Raw genomic sequence first — 22,259 nt, 5'->3', positions numbered from 1 at the left:
CTTTAGTGTATCTTTCCCAGAAGCTAATATCTTCTGTGAAATCCCTCGGCTAATCCAGCTCACTTGCTCTGACTTGTACCATACACACCGTGAGATAATTGCTGTTGGTGTTTGCATAACTTTAGACCTGTTTTCTTTTCATAATAGTATCATACATACAGATCTTCAACACAGTTCCCATCTGAGCAATGACAGCACAAAGACTTCTCACCTTCCTTCCTCACCTCATTCTGGTCTCCTTGCTTATAAGCATGTGTACCTTTCCCTATATGAAACCTATCTCCAGCTCCCTATCAGCTCTAGACCTCATAGAAACCATGATCCATTCCATGCTGGATCCAATAATCAATCCAGTTATGTACAGCAGTGGGGAAGGAAGGGGTAGGAGGGTTGTGGTGGAGGGGTGTGCAGATTGAGGCCCCAGCCCTACCCCTATCCCCACTCCCTCCCTCACTGCTGGGGCTTCAATAGCTCCCACCAAAGGCAATAAGGGAGGGGAAAACCCTGCACTGCCTGGGCAGGGAGGGGACAGAGCCAAGAGCAGCTCATCTGGGGGGCATGGGAAGGTGAGGCATGCAGCCCTGGAAGGTGGGGGGAGGGGGGCATTTGCCCCCAGATCTGTATTCAGGGGCTGCATCCATGCCTCACCCTATCCCTCCATAGTCTGAAGGGTGGTGTGCTGCACACCACTTTAGGAAATCCTGCATCCACCCATGAATGATCCCATTTTTATCATGACTTCTGTAGTATGCTGTGTCTTTACTGATATAATCAACTTGTAGCATAATTGTCTCCATGATAAGCAGATATATCCATGCCATCCTTTTATGAAAGCTGAGGTCATTTAGAAAGGTAAAAATCTAGACTACCTCTACCAAATCTAGTTGTCATTCTTGCTTTTTCACCTCCAATCCCTGGCTTCCAATGTCCTTGCACAGGATTCTGTGGAGTCTATTGAAGGTTCCTGAACCAGGTCAAATGCGTGTTGCTCCATGGAAACTAAAGCTTTGGGACTATGCACTGCCAGTCAGTGCATGAATAAAGCCTTACGGGCAAGCAGACTAAGGCTTTTATAACATTAGAACTTTTACCTATCCTGGTCAGATTAAATGTAGGTTAAACAACTGTTAGGGGCATACTTAATCTTCAGTCCTTACTCATGCTCTATTTACATTAGACCTGTGAGTCTACTGAAGAAGCAATAATCCTGAACACTATCATACAATCAGCATTGAAAATGACCCGAAGGATTATCTGACCCTAACTAATCTTGCCCAGTTCCATCATTTTTTTTCTTATACAGGTTACCTTTCAAAGAATTTATTATTACATTTGTTGTCCACCTGGATACCCCCTCCAACTTCTCCCTTTCCTTCTTAAAATGTGAAGCCCAGACCAGTATTAAGAAGTGTCACTGTCACCTCAAGTGTCCTACACTTCTTAATACAGCTAAAAAAATGCATTTGCTTTCTTTACAATTGCACCAAATTGCCAATTTATATTGAGTCTGTGATCCCCTAAAACTCTTCAATCCTTCACATAAATGCTGGCTCCCTGGCACTTATCTCCCATTCTGTATTTGTGCTTTTCATTACTTTTTCCTGGATGTAGCATCTTAAATTTATCTGTATTGATTTTCACACTGTTACCTCTTATCCAGTTATCTAATCTACTAAAACCATTTGTATTCCACTCTTATCCTCCAGGGTGTTTGCAAGTCTTCCCCATTTGTGACAGCTGCAAATTTTTTCAAGGCAGCTCTGTATTCTGGAATCCAAATCATTCATCAGCCATTTAGAAAACCACATCCCACAAGTCATCATCATCTTGGAATTAAAAGGATTTATTTGAGGTGGCACAAGGAACACCAGAATTTTTCACTTGTACTTCAACAATGTTAACACAAAATGACTCCAGTTGAGTACCACAGTCTGTATAGCACTGCTAAGGTTGGCTGACAACTGTCATGTTTCATAAGCAGAATGCACATGACATTATCTTATTATATATCTTAATTACATGATTTAATTATAGCTCTAAAGAAACAAAGGAGTAAACCAAACCCATGAAGTGAAAAGGGACATCCTGTTCTTGGAGAGTATCCACCTTTGGAGCAGTTTTTTCAGAGCATATTTGATCTCCTTGTTCCTCATGCTATAGATGAATGGATTTACCATTGGAGGAACCACAGAATACAGAACATCTGTCAGAAGATCTAGAGATGATGGGAAGTTGGAGGTGGGTTTCATGTAGGCAAAGGTGCCAGTGGAGATAAACAGGGAGACCACAGTGAGGTGAGGAATGCGGTTGGAGAAGGCTTTTTGCCAGCCCTGCTAAGAGGGGATTCTCCACACTGCAGTGAAGACGTGAACATACAACACAACGATGAAAACAAAGCAGCCTAAAGCTAAGATCATACTCAAGGCAACAACTGCCAGCTCTCTGCGGTATGTGGCAGAGCTGGAGAGCTTGAGTAGCTGGGGCACTTCATAGAAGAACTGGTTGATGGAATTTGAGTGGCAGAAGGGTAGACTAAAGGTGTTCCCCGTGTGCAGTGCAGAGTAGATGACGCCAGCAGTCCATGCACAGGAAGACCAGAACTTCACATAATAGTCTAGATGAAGCCTAACCAGCAGCACGTCGATTGGCACTATAGAAGCATAGAAACATAGAACCAAAAGGGACCTGTAAGATCATCAAGTCCAGTCCCCTGCCATGGGCTGGAAGTTTGTGTGCTCAGATGTGCTCCTGTCCAGCCTCATCTTGAACACCTCCAAGGAGGTTGACTGCACCACTTCTACTGGGAATGTGTTCCAGATTCTGGTGAGCCTTAAAGAGAAGAAATTTTTCCTTATTTCCTGAAATTACCCTCTATTATTTTATGCCCATGGGTCCTCATCCTCCCTTGAGGTGCCCTCCTGAATAGTTGTTCTCCTGGTTCTTGGTGCTCCCCCCTGATATGCTTCTAGGCAGCTATCAAGTCACTTCACTGTCTCTTCTACTCAGGCTAAACAGGCCCAATTCTTGGAGTCTGTCCTCACAGGGCCTACCCTCTATGACCTTAACCATACGGGTGGCCCTTCTTTGTACCCTCTCGAGCCTACCCACAGTCTTCTTGAAGTGTGGTGCCCAGAACCAGGCACAGTAGTATTCCAACTGAGGCCTCACCAATACTGAATAGAAAGGGAGGAGCACCTCCCTGGATCTATTGGCCACACATCAGCTGATGCACACCAGAGTTTTGTTTTCCCTTCTGGCAGCCTCGGCACACAGTTGGCTCATACTCATGTTCCACTTGATAGTGACCCCCAGGTCTCATTCAGATGCTCTACCAGCCAGAGGATCACCACCCACTGTATAGGTGTAGTGAGGGTTCTCCCTACCCAGGTGAAGGGCCTTGCACTTCTCCCTCCCTGTTAAACCTCATCTGATTTTGTTCCACCCATAAATCTAGTCTGTCAAGCTCATCCTGATCTTTGCCCTATCCTCTGGTGTCCCTGTGTATCCATACAGTTTGATATTGTCTGCTGACTTAAGCACTGAGCTTTCCACTCCCTCGTCCACATTATTAATGAATATATTGAATGGCACGGGTCCAAGCACCATTCCTACCACTTCTTCACATTTTTGTAGCTACATCACATACATGATTCATGTTGGGTCTGTGATCCACCAGATCCCCAAGATCCATATGTTCATAGATGCTAAGGTCAGAAGGGAGCTCAATAGCTCATTGAGTCCCACCCCCAGCCTAGGCAAGAAACAGTGCTGGGGGCAGATGACCCCAGCCAGATAACTATCAAACCTTTTCTTAAAGACCCCCCAGGTACAGGAGAGCAGCATCTCCCTTGGAAGCCCATTCCAGATTTTTGCTACCCTTACCACAAAGGATCCTTTTCAACATTGCTGCAACACAGCCATTTTTAACCCAGCTTACATTTGTGCTTTTAATTTTTCTTCCCTACATGCAGCAACTTGCATTTCTTTTCTTGGACTTCATCCTGTTGTTTCTAGCCCAGCTTCCCAGTCTATCTGGGTCCATCTGAATTCTGTGCCTGTCCTCTAAAGTGTCTGCAGTTTATCCCACCTTCACAGAATCTGGATATTTGCCTATATCCAAATAACTGATTACACCAACCGGTAAACAAAAGTCTTCCATTCATCATCTTGCAATTAATGTGATTTATTTTAGGTGGCACCAACAGTAAAATTGATGCATGAAACATTACTTTCCTGCTTCAATGGTGTAAATGCAAAATGACCCAAGTCAAGTGTCATTGTAAGTACAAAGCTACAGAATTAACCTACCACCTTCATTTGTAAATAGGCTGCCTACTATACTATGAAAACAATATTGTCATGAGTTAATTATAAAAGAAACATAAGTAAAACAAAATCATGAAAGAAAGATGGGCATATTGTTCTTGGAGCAGATCAGTTTCTTCGGGGCAGCTTGGATCTCCTTGTTCCTCATTCTGTAGATGACCAATTTCATCAATGGAGACACCACAGAATACAGAACAGGTTCCAGGAGATCCAGAGGAGATGGGGATTTAGAGATGGGCTTCAAGTAGGAAATGCCAGCAGTGGAAAGAAACAGGGAGAACACAATAAGGTGGGGAATGCAGGTGGAGAGGTCTTTCTGATGGCCCCGATGAGAAGGGATTCTCCACACTGCGGTGAAGATCTGAACATACGACACAACGATGAAAGCAAAACAGCCTAGAGCTAAACACACACCAAAGGCAAGAACTGCCAGCTCTCTGCGGTATGTGTCAGAGCAGGAGAGCTCGAGCAGCTGGGGTATTTCACAGAAGAACTGGTTGATGATATTTGAGTGGCAGAAGGGTAGACTAAAGGTGTTCCCAGTGTGCAGTGCAGAGTAGATGATACCAGCAGCCCAAGCACAGGCAGCCATCTGGATGCAAGCTCTCCTGTTCATTATTATCTCATAATGCAGTGGTTTGCAGATGGCAATGTACCGGTCATATGCCATAACTGTGAGAAGACACATACTTTCCTTCAGGAAGCAGAAGGGACAAAACACTTGGGCAACAGTTCCAGCATCAGAAATCCATCGGGAGTACAATGAAGAGTTAGACGTGGATTTGGGCATGGTCACTGAGATGAAGCCAAGGTCTAGGATGAATAAATTTATCAAAAAGAAGTTCATTGGGGAAAGCAGGCAGTGACTGAGGGCTACCGTAGTGATTATTATGAGATTTGCCATCAGGGCTGCCAGGTATGCAGCTAGGAAGAGGAGGAAGTGTAAGTTCTGCAGCTCCCGAGTGTCAGAAAACCCCAGGAGGAGGAATCCTGTCCCTGTGGTTCTGTTGGACATTGTTCTTGCTTCAGTGGCTTTGCACAAGGCACCGAGGAGAAAAAAGGCAGCAATCAGGGTCAGAGCAACAAATGTACGAGGGAAACTCACACCAGCAGTAACATCTCAACCAAAGGTGCCCATGTGGGACTGCTGGGAACAGTTAAGTGGAAAGTAGGTTTTTTTGTTGTTGTTTGTTTTTTTTTTTCTTGTAACACATACTATGTTTTCTGTAAAAGTCTTTGTTTGTGGCCATACCTCTATAAACACAAAGCTGTCTAAAAAGAATATTATAGGGAAAAAGAAAATATTTTATAATTATTTTAATTGATCCTATAATGTCTCATGGAGTGTCTTCTTTCATTGCCTTCTTTCCCCTTCTCCTCCAAGGCCTCACCATGTATAAACCCATCTCCCCTCAGCAAACTGGCACACTGACAGGATAGAGCCAGACCCGGGCACTGGCTGGGGAAGAACAACAGTGGCCTGAGGGGTTGACACAATCACCTATGAACCATCAGAAACAGCATTTCCAAAACAATCATCCATATGCTCTTTTTAGCAGGAAATAATTCTGCATTTGATATGTCCCTAACAGAAGCAAAGGAAAGAACTACTGCAACCATCAGTGGCCCAGGAACAGCAGTCTCTCATTACACTGAGTAGGGGGTTAATTTTGTGAGATCTCTCCACAGCTCCTCACCATCAGTTTTGGATTTGACCACCTGGGATAGCTAGCATCTTGTGGGAACACTGAGAATTCACTGTGCACCCCCTCGCTCAGATCATGGGTGAACATGTTGGACAAAACTTTCCCGAGCACAGAGCCCCAGGGGACTCCACTCTTGTCCTTCCTCCAACCTGAAAAATAGCCATTTACCCCGACCCTTTGTTTTGTGTCTTTTAACCATGTCTCGATCCATTAAAAGACCTTCTTTTCACTCCCATAGTCCCTCACCAAAAGGTCAATTTTAAGAACGTTCAGCGAGAGACCTTGTCAAAAGCTCCTGATATTAGGTTGGGCTGGATTGGACTGGGTTGAACTGCACCGGACTGGATTCGATCAACTGCAAGCCGTTTGCCCACATGCTAACTGATTTTGCCAGAGATCTCCAGCAGATGGTTGGGATATAATTTCCCTTCAAAAAAATGATACTGACACTTCCCCTGAACATCAACTATATTCATGTGACTGCTAATTTTATTCCTACTATCTCTTCTATCAAATTCCAGGGATAGAAGTGAAAAAAACCTTGGGCTGTAGTTCCGAAGATGAATTCTGGACCCCTTTTTTGAAGTTGGGTGTTGTGTTGTCAACCCGAAAATCTTCTGGTACAGGGGCCCTTGCTAGGTGACATGCTATGAACAGCAGCCCCGCAGTTTCACATTGAAATTCCTACACAACTCTCTAAGGGAATATGATCAGGTCCCAGTCACTTGCTTACTGCTTTAATTTATGGATTTACTTTTAAACCTCCTCCCTTGTCACTTCATTTTGGTCTCTCTGCATTTATTTAGTGTGGATCTAGCATGGGCATCTCCCCAGTATTTTCTACTGCCCAGTTTACTACCCAGCTGCTGAAATACTGTTAAAGAATTCTTCTTCCTTCTTTCACAAAACACTTTTCAAATTCCCTTTTGGCCTGCCTTACTATGCTTTACAATTGACCTGCTAGAATTTGCATGCTTTCCTGTTTTCCTCCTTGGGCCACAGCCCTACTCGGAACTCTCTTGAGTCAGAGTAGCTGCTGCTTAATATGTGTTTTCTCAACAAAGTGTTTTAAAACATTTGCATTTAACTGGTAGTGCCATGCTCAACAAAATGCTAACTCAGCCTCCTTTTCCCTTCCCAGGTGCATACAGCCGAGCTATGAGTATCATCTAAGTGTCACCTTGTCCTTACTATCCATTATCTCCCCTTGTCTCTGATCCTCACCATTAAGCATTTGCATTTTCACAGACCTGCATTTTACATACCGGTTTCTATTTCATCCAGGAGAACAGAAAACACCATCACACTCTCCCTACACCTGAAGAAGGGTATTTGTGCCCAACAGTTTGCAAAAAAAAAAAAAAAAAAAAATGTTCCAACTATTTAGTTGGTCTAATAAAAGAAATCACATTTACCCAAAGAACCCTGTCTGACCATGTCCACAATGATTTTATATTGAGCTCCAATATATTGAGGGGGTTGGAACTGGGCTATTTCTGAGCATTGCTGAGGCTCTCAAATCGGGCTTTGAATTTAGAGCTGGAGGTCTGTTTCCATTAAAGTTTCCTTATAAAAAGATTTTTTTTTCTAAACCTAGCCTGTGTCACAGTGTTTCTATTTCTTCAAAACTGTCAACTTATGTAGACTGTCAACACTAAAATTAAAACATAAAAAGGTTCAAAGAGGGAAAGAAGAAAGTTTGATTTTGTTTCTCTGAGTTTGGCTTGAAAATATCCAGTTGTTAAAAATTGAAATAATAGATGGATTCTGGGTGACAAATTGAAATTTTCTGGGGGGAGGTTTTTTCTGGTTGTTTTGTTTCATTTTAATTTGTTGTTCCCCCCCGCCCAGGTTGAGCACCTTTAATACATTTAGATTGTCTTCTACATTTCCAGGTTTATCTCATGTTCAAGTTCTTAAATGACATGGACACACACACACACATACACTCATCTTTTAACCACCCAAATACATTTCATTGCAATGACAAACTGGCTGCAGTTTACTTACTTAGGTTTTCCCAGGCTTGTGATGTGATCCTCTAGTCACAGGAGTCTTTACTTACTTTCCTTCTATTAATGTATATACTTTCCCTTTTTCCTAACACAGTCTTATCTCGGTGCTAAATGCTCAGATCTCTTACCTTTACTCTATGACTGATAGAACGAGACCCAAACCAGTTTGCCACTAGAGAGAACTGAAGACTAGAAGCTGCAGGAAGGGGATTTAACCACCTCTCTCTTAGACCACTTGGGACCCATTCCCAGGTATCCAGCTTAGCTCTGAAGCAGAGGGAACCAGAGGGAAACATTCCTGGATTGATATATTTAAAAGTTTTAATTTTAATCTTTTGGTTAGACTACTATGTAATTGTTTGTCCTGCTTTGGGGCCAAGATCTGTATCATAGGGAGGCCAGACTATCAAAGATATTTAGGCACCAACAATTCAGAGGCACGCAGACACTTTTAGGAATATGTATTTTAGGCCCATCATCACCTCTGGTATACGTGGCCTGGCATCTTCCCTCTTGCCTTTTATGCTATGTACTTCTTGGCGTTTTAATAAACATAGAACAAGGTGGACACAGTGACGTCTCAAACTCTGTGGTCTTCTTGATTTTCAGCTGAATGAATTGTGGGATTAGCAAAGGATAGGTGGGGCTGAGAAATGCAAATCTTCAGTGCTCTGTTCCTTTGGACTCCATAAATACCCTATCCAAAAATGGCAACAAGCAGACAGAGGCAATAGGAAATAGGGAGTGCAGATTAAGATGGGTGGGACTCCTCAAAACTGCCCGTAACTTTGATAACTTTCTTTGGGAATTTTTTACCTATATGTTAACATTGCTGTCACCTTTAATTCAATGCCCTGTCTCTCTGATAGAAGCCAGAATCAGAAAATGGACCTCTTACAAACTGGACCATAGGCTGAGGAAGCGGGTGGGTCACCTGGGTCATGGCCTGACCAGCTTTTAACATGTTCATTTAGCTAGCTATACAGTTAAAACAATAGCTATACAGTTTTAACCAGAATGACAATTGTGCATTTGTGGGTTCTATAAATTAATGTGCTAAAAGTTGGTCAGGCCAAAGCCCAGGTGGCCTACCCCATTCTGCTGCCTATGAACTGGACCAGCTCCTGTAGAGATGCCTTCAATACACTTGCTACAGTGATGCCTACCTGAGTCTACAGAAAGCCTGAGACAGTTGCCGTGGGACAGAGAAAGTGCCACTAGTATCTCCATGGGGTTTAATTTTCATCCCCACTGATCATTGGTACCCATCCAGCTGCCAACAACTTGAGGGGGTCGGGAGGGGAGAGCAGTAGTCAGCCTTCCTTCCCAAACTAGACTTGCTGCGGCTTGAGGGGTAAGAATGAGGAGACTGAACTACCTCCTGCATGTCAGGGGGACCCTGATCTCAAGGGGGCTGCTACTGCCTGTCCTTCGGAGGAGGGCAAAGGAGTAACGTATCCCTCTCAAGGCCTGTCATGACTATTTCACAGGCAAGTGGGAAAACCCCGTGCATGCCTTTGACTTGTCCTTGCTGTAGTTTAATGAAAGACAATGGGCCTGTTTTCCAAAATCACCATGGGAGCTACAGTGCCAAGGTCAAGGACTCCTGAGAGCAGCCACAGATGCTGCTCTTCAGGAATGAACAGGGATGTTCATAATGACCAGTTCTGCCCTAGCTTCCAGGTCAAGAAGTTTACCCTTTTGAGGCAGTGTCTGATTGGAGACCTGTCGTCAGAGGTTTTGTGTCTTTCAGAGTTGTGTTCCTATGATGGAGCTGGAGAGGACACCGGAGCATGAACTGGAATTGCCATCACAGAGGAAATTCTCAGTTTCCAGCATGTTCCTGAAAGGTTGACAAAATTCACACCCTTGGAATTTTACTCACAACCAAATATTGTGAACTTATGACATGCTGATTTTGTGCAGCAAATCCCCAGGTTAACTGTGTGTTTAGTGACCCTTTGCAGAAGCAGCTCTCAAAGTAATATTGAAATCATGGAGACACAAGAAGGAAGAAGGAGAAGAACTAGAAAGTAATGGAGCAGTGTCCATGGTCGAAGCTGTGGTGGAGAAGGGAAGGGGCTGATGTTTGGTAGAAGGATGCAAGGAACTAAGGGATGGGAAACAGACTTGTGGGTAGGGACTATGCAATGGGAGTGGGAGTTTAAAAAAAGAGAGAAATTGGGGGCAGAGAGAATTAGCCAGGAGTCCTTGGAGTATCTGAAGCTGGAATCCTATATGGAGGAAATGGATCTTGGGACATGGAAAGTAGAATCTCAGTTTTGGTCCTCCCACTACACAAATGGTGTGCACAAATAGGAGACAGTCCTTTGGAGGGTAACAAAAATAGTCAGGGAGCTTACGGACTCAGGGTTGAAGCCTGATACAACTCCTTTCACACCTGACTTACTGTTCTTACCCAGCCCATGTGAACAGTGGCAAAGCAGTGTTCCTTCCTCACATCTGTGCAAAGAACCACTGATTGCTATTCTCTTAAGACAAGTCCCTAAACAAGCAATGAGATGACCCACAAAACTTCCCATCCTTCTGAACGCTTCTTAGCTGATCAGGTGTACATGTGCGCATACACACACACACACACACACACACACACACACACACACATATATGTGTCACAACCCAAGGGTGTGATTTTTGTTTGTGTGTGCTTTGGCACAACTGAATTATTTTCCCGCCATTTGAAGCTTTCTTTGCAGTGTGCATTCCTTCTTTGCAGCATAGAAATGCACGTTGCAAGGAGTTCCCGCCATTTGTATTTAAATTTGTGCCCCACTATTGGTCAGTTCTAAATTATTCCCATGTGGTGGCTAGCGATTGGCTTGCTGGCCATATAAGAGGCTTGAGTGGTTTCCGCCCAAGTTGGAGGACTCCACGAACATCAGGAGGAGGAGACTTCATGTCTCGTGAAGATCTCTAAGCGCTGTGGAGCCTATTGGACCCAGCGTGACTATCAAGAAGGCATCAGGGGTCTGATCAGCCTCTAGCCTCTCCCTGTCACCGAGCACAATCCTCGACGTATCCCTCTTTCCTGCACGCAAAAAGTTCCACGGAGCCTCGACAACTCCGTGTAAGTCAGAGTTTTGTCCAAGTCCTTAACATAGGGATTTAAACAGAGCTTTACCTGGGAAACTGTCCAGCCTACACTGCGACCATCTACGGTGTAAGTAAACAATCTTGAATCAACCACTAAGCATCCTTGCCTAATTCTAGCGTGTCGCCTGCTTTCTCCGAACCAGCGTGTCCGGGCTGCTGGCTACAGCCCGCGGTGCTAAAAAAGGGCCCTGGATTGCTCCCGGCCCACACATGGCGATGAGGATGGGATCAGGAGAAAGCACCCTGGAGCTAGAATTAGTTAAGAACTGCCCTTCACGCGGTGAAAAATGCCAAGTGAAAAGTTTTATGGAACTGGAGGCGCATATCGCTTACCACCAGGCAGGCAGAACGGGTGAGAGATGTATCAGCGGACACCTTTCACTGAAGGGAGAAGAGGGAGCTTCCAAAGATGGAGCCCCGAAAGAGAAGGAAGTGTATTTGCACCCCGCGGCATTTGGGTGTATGATGAGCGATGCGCGGGTCCTGTTCAGGCCCCTCGATACTGTGTCCCTCGCCAGAGTCAACCCGGCGGGCGCAGTGAACCCGACCCTCACCCGGGAGTGTGCCAATTGCCTATGATATGCTCGGGAGAGTGAAGAACCGGTGCCGATCGGCTGGTTCTCCCCTTTTATGGTGGCGTCTAGATTAAGGGGGTGCGAGCTTCCATCCGAGCTCCACGAAGATCTGGAGACGGGGGAACGCACCACAGATAAGAGGGTGGCCCCACAGTATGACAAGGGGGGAGGGTTAACTGCAACTTTCCATATGATAACTAATTTAATAAACAAGAATTTAAGTTTAAAGGCCCAGCTGCGTATGGCTGTTCAGGCGGTCAAAGAAGAGGCTGTGAAAAAGGATCCTGAAACGCCAGTCCAAGATGGTGCTGAGCAAGAGGGAGACCGTGTGGAAGAACCGGAAAGGAAGGGTGGAGCTTCAGAGGAACCTGCGAGAGTTCTGTCAGCGACTCTGCCCATCGATGCAGCGCTGTCTCCGGCGACCCCGCCCACCGACGCAGCGTCGCTTCTGATGACCACGCCTTCATGCCGACGAAAGGGAGAATCGAGTGGAGGAGTGCATCTGCCCCTCCTGCCTGAAGCAGTAACAACAGCAGTAACTCCCGCAGCAGCAGTTCAGCCTACAACAACGACTAACCGAGTTGCTACTGCCTACTATGTTCACACCAGAACTGAACTACAGGATTTATGCAGAGAATAAAAAATCCAACCTGAAGAAACTCTAGCTGTATGGTTGGGACGTTTGGTCGTGGCACTTGGTTCCAATCTGCTGAACCAGGAAGAAGCAAGCTTCTTAGTCAGACAAGCTTCGTGGAGTAGAGGACATGTCACTGACATCGACATGATAGCGGTTAACGTTCACTGGCCTATTCCACTGCCAGCGCTTGTTGCAGGACTAATCAGTCAGAAAGCCCACGTATGGCATGCAGGACAGCCAGAATATCCCGGCGCAGAGCATCTCATGCTAGCAATCATCGGAATCTCGTACTGTGCCTGGAACCCTAGAGCATGTGAACTGGGACTGACATCACTCCAGTGAATAAGACCGTGGCCTCACCGTCATCTACGAGACCCTGAAACTGTTCCAGTGACTGTTCACAGCATAGATAGTTGTCTTGAGGTTTCTGGATGAAAGAACATCATCGTCCTCAGAATTCTGCTCAACCCAATGGTGAACCAACCCGTGAGTAACCTCCTTCGTCAGCTGTATCCTGATGGAGCCAAGATTATCCGGTGATCGGGACCGTCGACACCCGACCGGAATTCAAGGCATAAAACATCGCAAATCCGATCTTCCATCATTGCCACAGAGAACACCAGAAGAGCGATACATGTTTGGATTTCTCCTACAGTGTTCTGGACTCAATAAGCGGCAACTTCAGATTTTAGGGGACGCAGGCCAATGGCAATTGGCCTATGAGTTAGGTTTCCATTACCTAGAAGAGTTAGATGACGGCTCCTCGATGATTTAATCTAGTTAAGTGTGCAAGAGAGGGTAGTTTAGAATAGCAAACACTAGTATAGCTCCATGGAAATTTTGTAAATATGTTGAGATACGTTAATCTATTTCTTTTTGAGAGTTTTGTTTACAGATCTGAAGTTCAGAGTGCGTGGTGAAGAAAAGCCCCGAGAAGGATAACATCATCGAGAAGTGAGGGCTTGACTCGCGGTTTCACCATAACGCCCACTGAAGCCCTGATCGTGTCGTTTTTTGTTATAAATCTGATTATGTGTATTTGTGTTGGTAAATTTTGCGTTTGTTTGTTGAGTTGGCGACTCGTGATAAAACTCCTAACTCCTTGAATAACGAGTGTGTAGCATAATTCAGCTATGCCTTCAGCAAGGGGGGATGTCACAACCCAAGGGTGTGATTTTTGTTTGTGTGTGCTTTGGCACCGCTGAATTATTTTCCCGCCGTTTGAAGCTTTCTTTGCAGGGTGCATTTCTTCTTTGCAGCATAGACATGCACGTTGCAAGGAGTTCCCGCCATTTGTATTTAAATTTGTGCCCCACTATTGGTCAGTTCTAAATTATTCCCACGTGGTGGCTAGCGATTGGATTGCTGGCTGTATAAGAGGCTTGAGTGGTTTCCACCCAAGTTGGAGGACTCCACAAACATCAGGAGGAGGAGACTTCATGTCTCGTGAAGATCTCTAAGCGCTGTGGAGCCTATTGGACCCAGCGTGACTATCAAGAAGGCATCAGGGGTCTGATCAGCCTCTAGCCTCTCCCTGTCGCCAAGCACAATCCTTGACGTATCCCTCTTCCCTGCACGCAAAAAGTTCCACGGAGCCTCGACAACTCCATGTGAGTCAGAGTTTTGTCCAAGTCCTTAACATAGGGATTTAAGCGGAGCTTTACCTGGGAAACTGTCCAGCCTACACTGCGACCATCTACGGTGTAAGTAAACAATCTTGAATCAACCACTAAGCGTCCGTGCCTAATTCTAGCGTGTCGCCTGCTTTCTCCGACCCAGCATGTCCGGGCCGCTGGCCACAGCCTGCGGTGTGAAAAAAGGGCCCCGGATAGCTCCCGGCCCGCACAATATGAAGCAGCCTCAGCAGAGACTATGAACTGAACTCAGAGCATCTTTAATCTCCTGGTTCCTCATGCTTTAGATGACTGCATTGGTCATTGGAGGCACCACAGAATACAGGATACAAACTTTGAATCCTTTGAAATAAATTGTTGAATCCCAACATAATTCATGGGGTTTAAACCTCATTGAATGAAATAGGTTTATAAAATTTAAATTGGTTCATTTTAGAGCACGACATCAGTGTTTGTACGCACTGAGTTTTTTGCAAAAATTAAACCCGGTCCCTGTCCGACACCATAGAAGAGTGAGAGGGTCCTGCACTGCCCCCACCCTAGCCTAATAAAACCTAATAAAAAAGAGCTTGTGAGATCAGACGCACAATAAGCCTATCTGTCTGTCTGGCTATTCACTTGCAGTGCACTGTTTTGATCCACAAGATCTTAGTGATTCCTTTTAAATAAGAACTAGAAAATTGCCCATCAAGAATGACATGAGATTCATTCAACTCCATCTGGCCCCGCGTGCCACCCCAGCCTCACTCTCCCCACTTCGGGTCTAACCCTGCTCCCCCACTTTGGGTCCGACTCTGCCCCACCCCGCCATTCAGTTCCGACCCTTCCCCCGTCCCTGCCTCACCCTGTTCAGGTCCACTCCAACCTCATTCTCCCTCTTCCCCCGCCCACCCCTTCTGGTCTGACCCTTCTCCACCCCTTCACACTGGTTTGGGTCCAACCTTGTTCCCCCCTGAATGAGGCCAGGCCCTGCCCCCATGCACCCCCAGTTTGGGTCCACAGCAGCCCCGCCTCCCTCCACCCATTCATGTCCAACCCCACTCCATCGCCCCAACCATTCAAGTCCCACACGGTTTGCCCCTCACCACTTCAGGTCCAACCCCCCCCCCTGCTCCCCCCCCCATACAAGTCTGACCCCACTCCACCTAACTCCCACCGGCTTTGGATCTGACCCTGCCTCTCCTCTCCCCCAGTTTGGATCTGCCCCTGCTCCCCTGTTTCAGGTGCAACCCCACTATGACAGAGGGGCTTCCACTTTTCCTCGGCTAGTCCCACCATTTCTAAAGTGCTCATGTCAATTTATTATATTTTTCCCTCTGTGGAGGTGGGGTGGGGGGAGCCTTCACACCAGAGGCTGCAGCAGAAGGTGGCACAGCAAAGGGGCTCCCATTTTAACTCAGCTGGCCCTGCCCCTGGCTGCCCAACCCGCCCAGCCAATTGGCACATGTGCAGTAAGGCAAAAGGTTTACGGACAGACAGACAAACAAGGCCTTTTATTATATTAAAATAATAAATTCAAAGGGTTAGAAGGGGCCTCAAGGGTCATGTGGTTTAAGCCCCTGTACAAATGCAGGAATGTCACTCCTAAACCATCCCTGATGGGTGCCTATCCAGCCTCTTTTTGAAACCCTCCAATGATAGAGACTCCACAACTTCCCTGGGACATCTATTCCACTTCCTCATTATTCTAAAAACAAGGGTCCTTTTTTTCCCCAAAGTCTAATCTACATCTACTTTGCTAGAATCTGAAGCTGATATCCTTCCCTATGCAGCAAGGGAGAATAGTTGTTCACCCTCTTCTTCATGGCAGGTTTTCAGATACTTGAAGACTGTTATGATCAACCCCTTAATTGCCTTTTTCTGCAAGCTAAGCATGCCTAATTCTGGGACTTTGACTAGATCAGGGGCTTTCAATTGCTGGGCTGCAGCTGCCAGTCTGCAGCATGGTCGGCTGCCAGGCTGGAATTAGCCACAAACCAGCAAACCATGCCCCCCCCCCCCCAACCCACTTGAGGTCCCTTCCAAAGCTAATTCCTATGATTTTCTTTCATTCTATGACCTTGCAATCAGTGGGATTTATTTTAGGTGGGACTAACAAACATGGATGCATCAAATACTACTTTTCCACTTCAACAGTGTTAATGCAAAATGATCTGCATAAAGAATCATTGTCCTTACCATGCTACAAAATTTAGCCCACTGCCTTCATTTTTATAAGCAGGTTTTACATGATTGCATGAAAGCAATTTGCCACAAATATATATATAGATAGATATCTACACAATATCACAAATATATAGATATAGATATATATCTACATCTATATAGATGTAGATATAGATATATATCTCTCTCTAAAGTGAAGTCATGAAATAATGATGGACCTATAATTTCTGGAGTAGATTTCTCAAAACTTTCGAAGCAGTTTCCTCAGGGCAGCTTGGATCTCCTTGTTCCTCATGCTGTAGATGACCGGATTCATCAATGGAGGCACCACAGAATACAGAACAGCTGCCAGGAGATCCAGAGGGGATGGAGAGTCAGAGATGGGCTTCAAGTAGGCAATGACAACAGTGGAAAGAAACAGGGAGACCACGATAAGGTGAGGAATGCAGGTGGAGAAGGCTTTCTGATGGCCCTGCTCAGAGGGGATTCTCCCCACTGCGGTGAAGATCTGAACATAAGACACAACGATGAAAACAAAACAGCCTAGAGCTAAAAACACACTGAAGGCAATTACTGCCAGCTCTCTGCGGTATGTGTCAGAGCAGGAGAGCTTGAGTAGCTGGGGCACTTCACAGAAGAACTGGTTGATGATATTTGAGTGGCAGAAGGTTATGGTAAAAGTGTTCCCAGTGTGCAGTGCAGAGTAGATGACACCAGCAGCCCAAGCACAAGAAGCCATCTGGACACTAGCTCTCCTGTTTATTATTATCTCATAATGCAGTGGTTTGCAGATGGCAACGTACCTGTCGTATGCCATAACCGTGAGAAGGGATAAATTTGCTCCCAAGAAGCAGATGAGACAAAACACTTGGGCAACACATCCAGAGTAGGAGATTGACCTGGTGTTCAATAGGGAATTAGACATGGATTTGGGCAGGGTCACAGTGATGGAGCCAAGATCCAGCAGAGACAGATTAATTAAGAAAAAGAACATGGGAGAATGAAGTTCATAGTTTAGAGTTACAATTGTGATGATGAGGAGATTCCCCATGAGGGCTGCCAAGTATGCTGCTAGAAAGATAAAAAAGTGTAAGATCTGGAGCTCCCGAGTATCAGAAAAGCCCAGGAGGAGGAACTCAGTAACAGTCGTTCGGTTGGACATTTCCAGTGCATTGTGCAAGGCCTAAGTAGGAAGGACAAGGACAGTGGTCAGGATCAGAGTTACAAATATAACAGGAGGGAATCTCATGTCAGAAACAGCGCATGAACTAACTGTCAGTACTGTCTATATTTAAGTCCTCTAAAATTGTCAGTGGAAAGTATTATTTCTGGGAATACAGTTTTTTGACTATAAAGAAATTCCACATATATATAAATTCCATATGTGTGTGTGTGTATAACTAAACCACTGAAGAGAGAATATTTCAGAATGAAACAATGTTTATAATTATGAATATTGTTTAAGCAATATCTCAGAGGGCTTGCCTTTTAATTGCTTCATGCTCTCATTCTCCTCATTTCAGTTCTCACTCTGAAACCATCTCCCTTCATCAAGTTCGCAGACCAGAGTGTGGCATTTTGTATAGGATTTTTAATAGCAATAACAGGAAAAGCAAGAAGCTCAACAATCTTCAAGGGCACAGCAAGATCAGGCATGGTGAACACAGCACTTGTGACTAAAATAAGATGCTGGTAAATAAAATGCTAGCCCATCCCACTTCCCTCTTCCCTGCTATATACAACATAAGAATAGACAGCATCCTAAGTGTCACCTTGTCTGAAATTAATCTATACCGAGTTCTCCCTGCCACGTGGTTATTGGCTGATTTACGTGGTCCGCATCCCCATCTGGATGGTCATCTCTATGACATGGTAAGCCAATACTATCCTCCTGGTATCTCCATGTTGTGTCATGGACCGTTATCATTTGGCTACAAGAACCTGAAACTATTTTGGGCAAAGGATACTTCTTGTTATGCATTTCCTCATCTCAGTTTGTTGGGTCCTCTGACCCTAATTTGAGAGGCACTCAGATATGTTAAAAACATTTTCCGGGGGATCAGCTGTGGGGTTTACTGACTTCTCCCTCCTTCAGGCATTTTTATGGAAAATAAAAAAATCTGGATGCAATGACTGAGATGGGATTGTAATCCTGGTGTTGCTGGACAATACTGAATCTCTGCCGTGGGGCTTAGGATTTAAGCGTAGAAAGATGTTTCTAATAAAAATGTCTTTTGCTAAACATACTTTTTCACAATAAATGTATTTGCTTCAAAACCATCAATTTATGAGGAAGAACTCTCAATATGGGGATAGAGGAATAATTTGGTTTAAGATGTGCAGCCTCCAGGAGCTTTTGATTAAAAAATCTCAAATTGGCAAAGCACTGAAATGTGTGGGTTCTTGGTAGCAAGTTCAGATTTCTAAAGGGAGCTGTTTTCTTTTCTTTCTTTTCTTTTTTCCTTTGACCAGCTGAAGCATTTTGAACATCTTGCTATTAAAATGCTGGCAGCTTTCCAGTTGAATGTCATTTTCAAGTTCTTAAATACCCAACACACTGCCCTTCTTGCCAACCAACCATATTTAATACCTATTAAAAACTTACTGCAGAAGTCTTTGTGAAGTTTTTCTCAGCTTACAATAGATCCTCTAGATTCTTTGCTTATTTTCCCTCTATTGGTCTATCTAATTTCTACACACATCCCTCTTCTTACCAACCACCCACAGTTAATGTAACTAATAAACTTACAGCATTGTGAAGTTTTTCTCAGCTTGTGATCTCATCCTTCAGTGCCAGGAGTCTTTGCTCATTTTCCCTCTCCTGATTTATCTAATTTCCCTTTTCCCTGCCACTACCAAATCTTCACAAGTCAAAATATCTTAGTAGGAGCTGTCTCTCCACTCCAAGACTGACCTAACAGAAGTAGATCCAAACCAGTTTCTCTCTGCAGAAGACAGTGAACTTCACTGGTTTGGAGGGACTGGTGCTGCAGGAAGGTGATTTATCCACATTTCTCTTCTTAGGACTTCTGGGACTTATTCCCTAGAGCCCAGCTTACCTCTGAAGCACAGAACAAGAAACAAGCCTTCCTGGATTTATGTAGTTTAAAGCAAAAAATAAATAAATAAATAATAAAAAAATGTTTTGTTTTTTTACTTTGATCATCTCTTATCTATTGTTTCCTATTTCTGGGCCAGGATATGTATCAGCTGTGGTAGGCCTGTGCAAAAAAGCTAGTATTCACTTCAGATTCGAATTTGGCCGTTTCAGGGACAGTGATTTGATTCAGTGACTGATATCACTTTCCCAAATTGATTCAGCCAAATCTGATTTAGAGATTCGTCCACTGCCAAATTCGCTGAATCTCTGAATTGAACAGGCCCGATCTCCAACCCACTCTCCCAGACCCATAAATGGCCGCCCTACCCAGTCCCAGCATCCCAGGACCTTAAAAAAAAACAAACCAGAAAACACAAGAAAAAAAAAAAAAAAGACCTCCGCTCACTGTCTCCTGCCAGGCAGCGGTGTGATCCTCACAGCCCCCCATTACCTCGCGCTGTGTTGGGGCTCTGCCATGAGCTCCCAGAGGCTGCAACAGCTGCTGCAGTAGCTGGTGGATGCAGAGTTGTTTTTTTTTTCTTTTTTTCTTTTTTTAAGTGTAGGTTAACCTCAAGGTTACTGTGCATTAAAAAAAGGCCCAGTGGGTGCGTCTACACAAGACACTACTGCACAGTGGTTATTGCATATGTATTTCATACTTGTATAAGTATTAAATAAATGCACAGTAACCAGAGTAACTACACAGTAGCAGCAGTGAACACCTTTTATGTGATGCTACTGTGCAGTAGCCTAATATTACTGTTAACTTTTTTTGATGTACTAGGCCAGGCAATATGCCAGAATTCAGATCCTCAAGGTGCAAATAGCCCTGGGATCTCCCTCAGGTAGATTTGCTTACTGGGGTGTCCCTGGGAGGGGTGTGGCCCTCACCACGCAAGCATTTACTCCACAAGCCCAATGAACAGATGGGTTTCTTTATTATATACATAATTATATACAGGAAGAGAGAGAGATTAATAAAAAATAAGGCATACATATATACATATATATGTTATCAATAGAGAATAATAAAACCAATCATTTTAATACAACCTAGCAATGTAACCATAAGTGAATAATTCTAATACAGGGGGTTGTTCCCTTACACCAGACTCCCACACTGATTACACTCACATGGTCATATCCTTTTGATAAAAGGAAACTTTTTTTTTAATTTTTTTTTTAGAATTAAACCTACCCTCTTATTATAACAAATAGCAACACATTTATTATTTGGATCTGCCACTAGATGGTGGGAGGATGGCTTCTGTCGTTCTTGAGATTTTGAGCCCCTTCATCAGCACCGCGGCCACTTCCAGGACCACCGTGGCTGCTTCAACACCATCAGCCCCACCATCAGTCAGCAAAATTGGCCATGAGGGGACTCCTACCCTCCCAGTTGCTTACTGGTTACTGGGGTGGCATGTGCGCCCCCCCCCCCCACTAAGGTGGCACCAGTCACCCATGCCTGCAGAGTTCTGACCTGGCAGCTCCCAAACAGCCTACCAGCTGAAGCTGGCCATTCCCTTTCCCTCTTCTCCTGGGGACAGCTGTGTCTGGAAGCTGCACAGGTCCATGCCTCGTGAGGTGATTAGCTCCTGGTGGTGCTATACATGCTATTCCTTGTTCTGATGTTGGCTCCCAAAGCAAGTGTCACTTCCCATTCCAGTGCACAGGTAGGGGGGCTGTACCTCTGCCCCATCTTTCTCAAAGCTGGATTTGAATCCTCCTCTCCAGTCCTAGGACTCTCCTGTGCATCTGTTACACTACTCTGCAGTAGCATCTCAGCACAATATGGCAAAATATTGTTGCATGGTAAAAACTATCAGCCCGCTAAACTGCACCTGGCCACATGTATACATGTGGACCTGTGCCAGGAACAAATCTTCTCCCAGTGGGAGCAGTTGAGTGCAGGGCTGTTCCTGCCCATCTGCTCTGCTTTGCCACCCTGCAGCAGCCAGGGTGAGCTCCAGGCTTCTCTGTTGCCAGCCCTGGGCTGGCAGGGGGCAAAGGGCCTGAGTTTTGAGAGAGGCAGGAACTGTCCTGAAGTGGTGGACACCTCCCAGCTGCATAGATCTTGGGATCCTAGGCCCTGTGAAGTCCTTGTCTTCTGAGCAGATCTGAAAGCAGCAGAAACTCACACATCCCTGTTGCACAGAAATACCAAAATCAGCCTTCCCTTGAATCAGACTGGGAATGGCTGGGGGCTGCACACATTGTACTTATTGCCCTTTAAATTGACCAGTGCTGCAGTGGGGAGAGGAGGAACCAGGCTCAGACCCACCAGCCAGTTAGAGGACCTCATTCAGTAGGACCAGCCATGACTGCTCTGCCACCCACCTACCCTCCAAGGGTCTGGCCTTTGATCCTCTTTGTTACATGTGATCCTTGTTTCCCACATTGGCATGCTGACGGCTGCTTTAACAAACCCTACAGGAGAGTCCTGTTCCCGCTTCCCCCTCGTGTCTCCCCTCTCCCCAGTCCTGGCAGTGCTTACTGTCCCCTCCCCCACTCCACACACACTCCGGCACAAGACATCACCCCTTAAAACACTTTTTTGGAAAGTGCTGTGTTAGTATCACTGGACAAGTTCACAAAACCTTAGTTCATGCATGTGTGAAGGGCTGGAACTCGAGTTGACATGAGTATTAGAAGGACTACTATTTCCCGTCTGTCTGTCTACTCTCTAAAAGGAAAAAAAAAAAAAAAAAAAGAGATTGTGTAATAAGACACAAAGTAATCCTTCTGTCTCTGTGTCCATTCACTTGAAGTTGATGGTTTTAATCCACAATACAAATTCATGATGCTATTACAGTGACAATTATAATAAACTCATAGGGTTAGAAGGGGCCTCAAGGATCCTGTGGTTCACCCCAGTGCACAAATGCAAGACTGTTACTCCTAAATCAACCGTGAGCAATGACTATCCTCTTTTTGAAAACCTGAAATGAAGGAAACTCCACAACGTCCCTGGGCAGTCTGTTCC

General features: G+C 45.0%; 1 protein-coding gene across 1 annotated transcript; it reads right to left on the bottom strand.

Annotated features, from left to right (window-relative positions):
• Positions 1–16,414: 16,414 nt before the first annotated feature.
• On the bottom strand, positions 16,415–17,335 carry LOC106738848 (olfactory receptor 14A16-like). Its single transcript, XM_014597199.1, has one exon. It carries the CDS (start codon positions 17,333–17,335, stop codon positions 16,415–16,417), a length of 921 nt encoding a protein of 306 aa, XP_014452685.1.
• Between the last annotated feature and the right edge of the window lie 4,924 nt (positions 17,336–22,259).

The sequence above is a fragment of the Alligator mississippiensis genome, chromosome 11 (assembly GCF_030867095.1).
Source record: "Alligator mississippiensis isolate rAllMis1 chromosome 11, rAllMis1, whole genome shotgun sequence".
NCBI classification, from domain to species: Eukaryota; Metazoa; Chordata; order Crocodylia; family Alligatoridae; genus Alligator; species Alligator mississippiensis.
Note: the sequence above shows the minus strand (reverse complement) of the source record. Positions and strands in the feature narration are given on the sequence as shown.

What these genes read in the sequence shown, in the direction of transcription:
- LOC106738848 (XM_014597199.1), bottom strand. Translation starts at nt 17,335, where the DNA reads ATGTCCAACCGAACGACTGTTACTGAGTTCCTCCTCCTGGGCTTTTCT.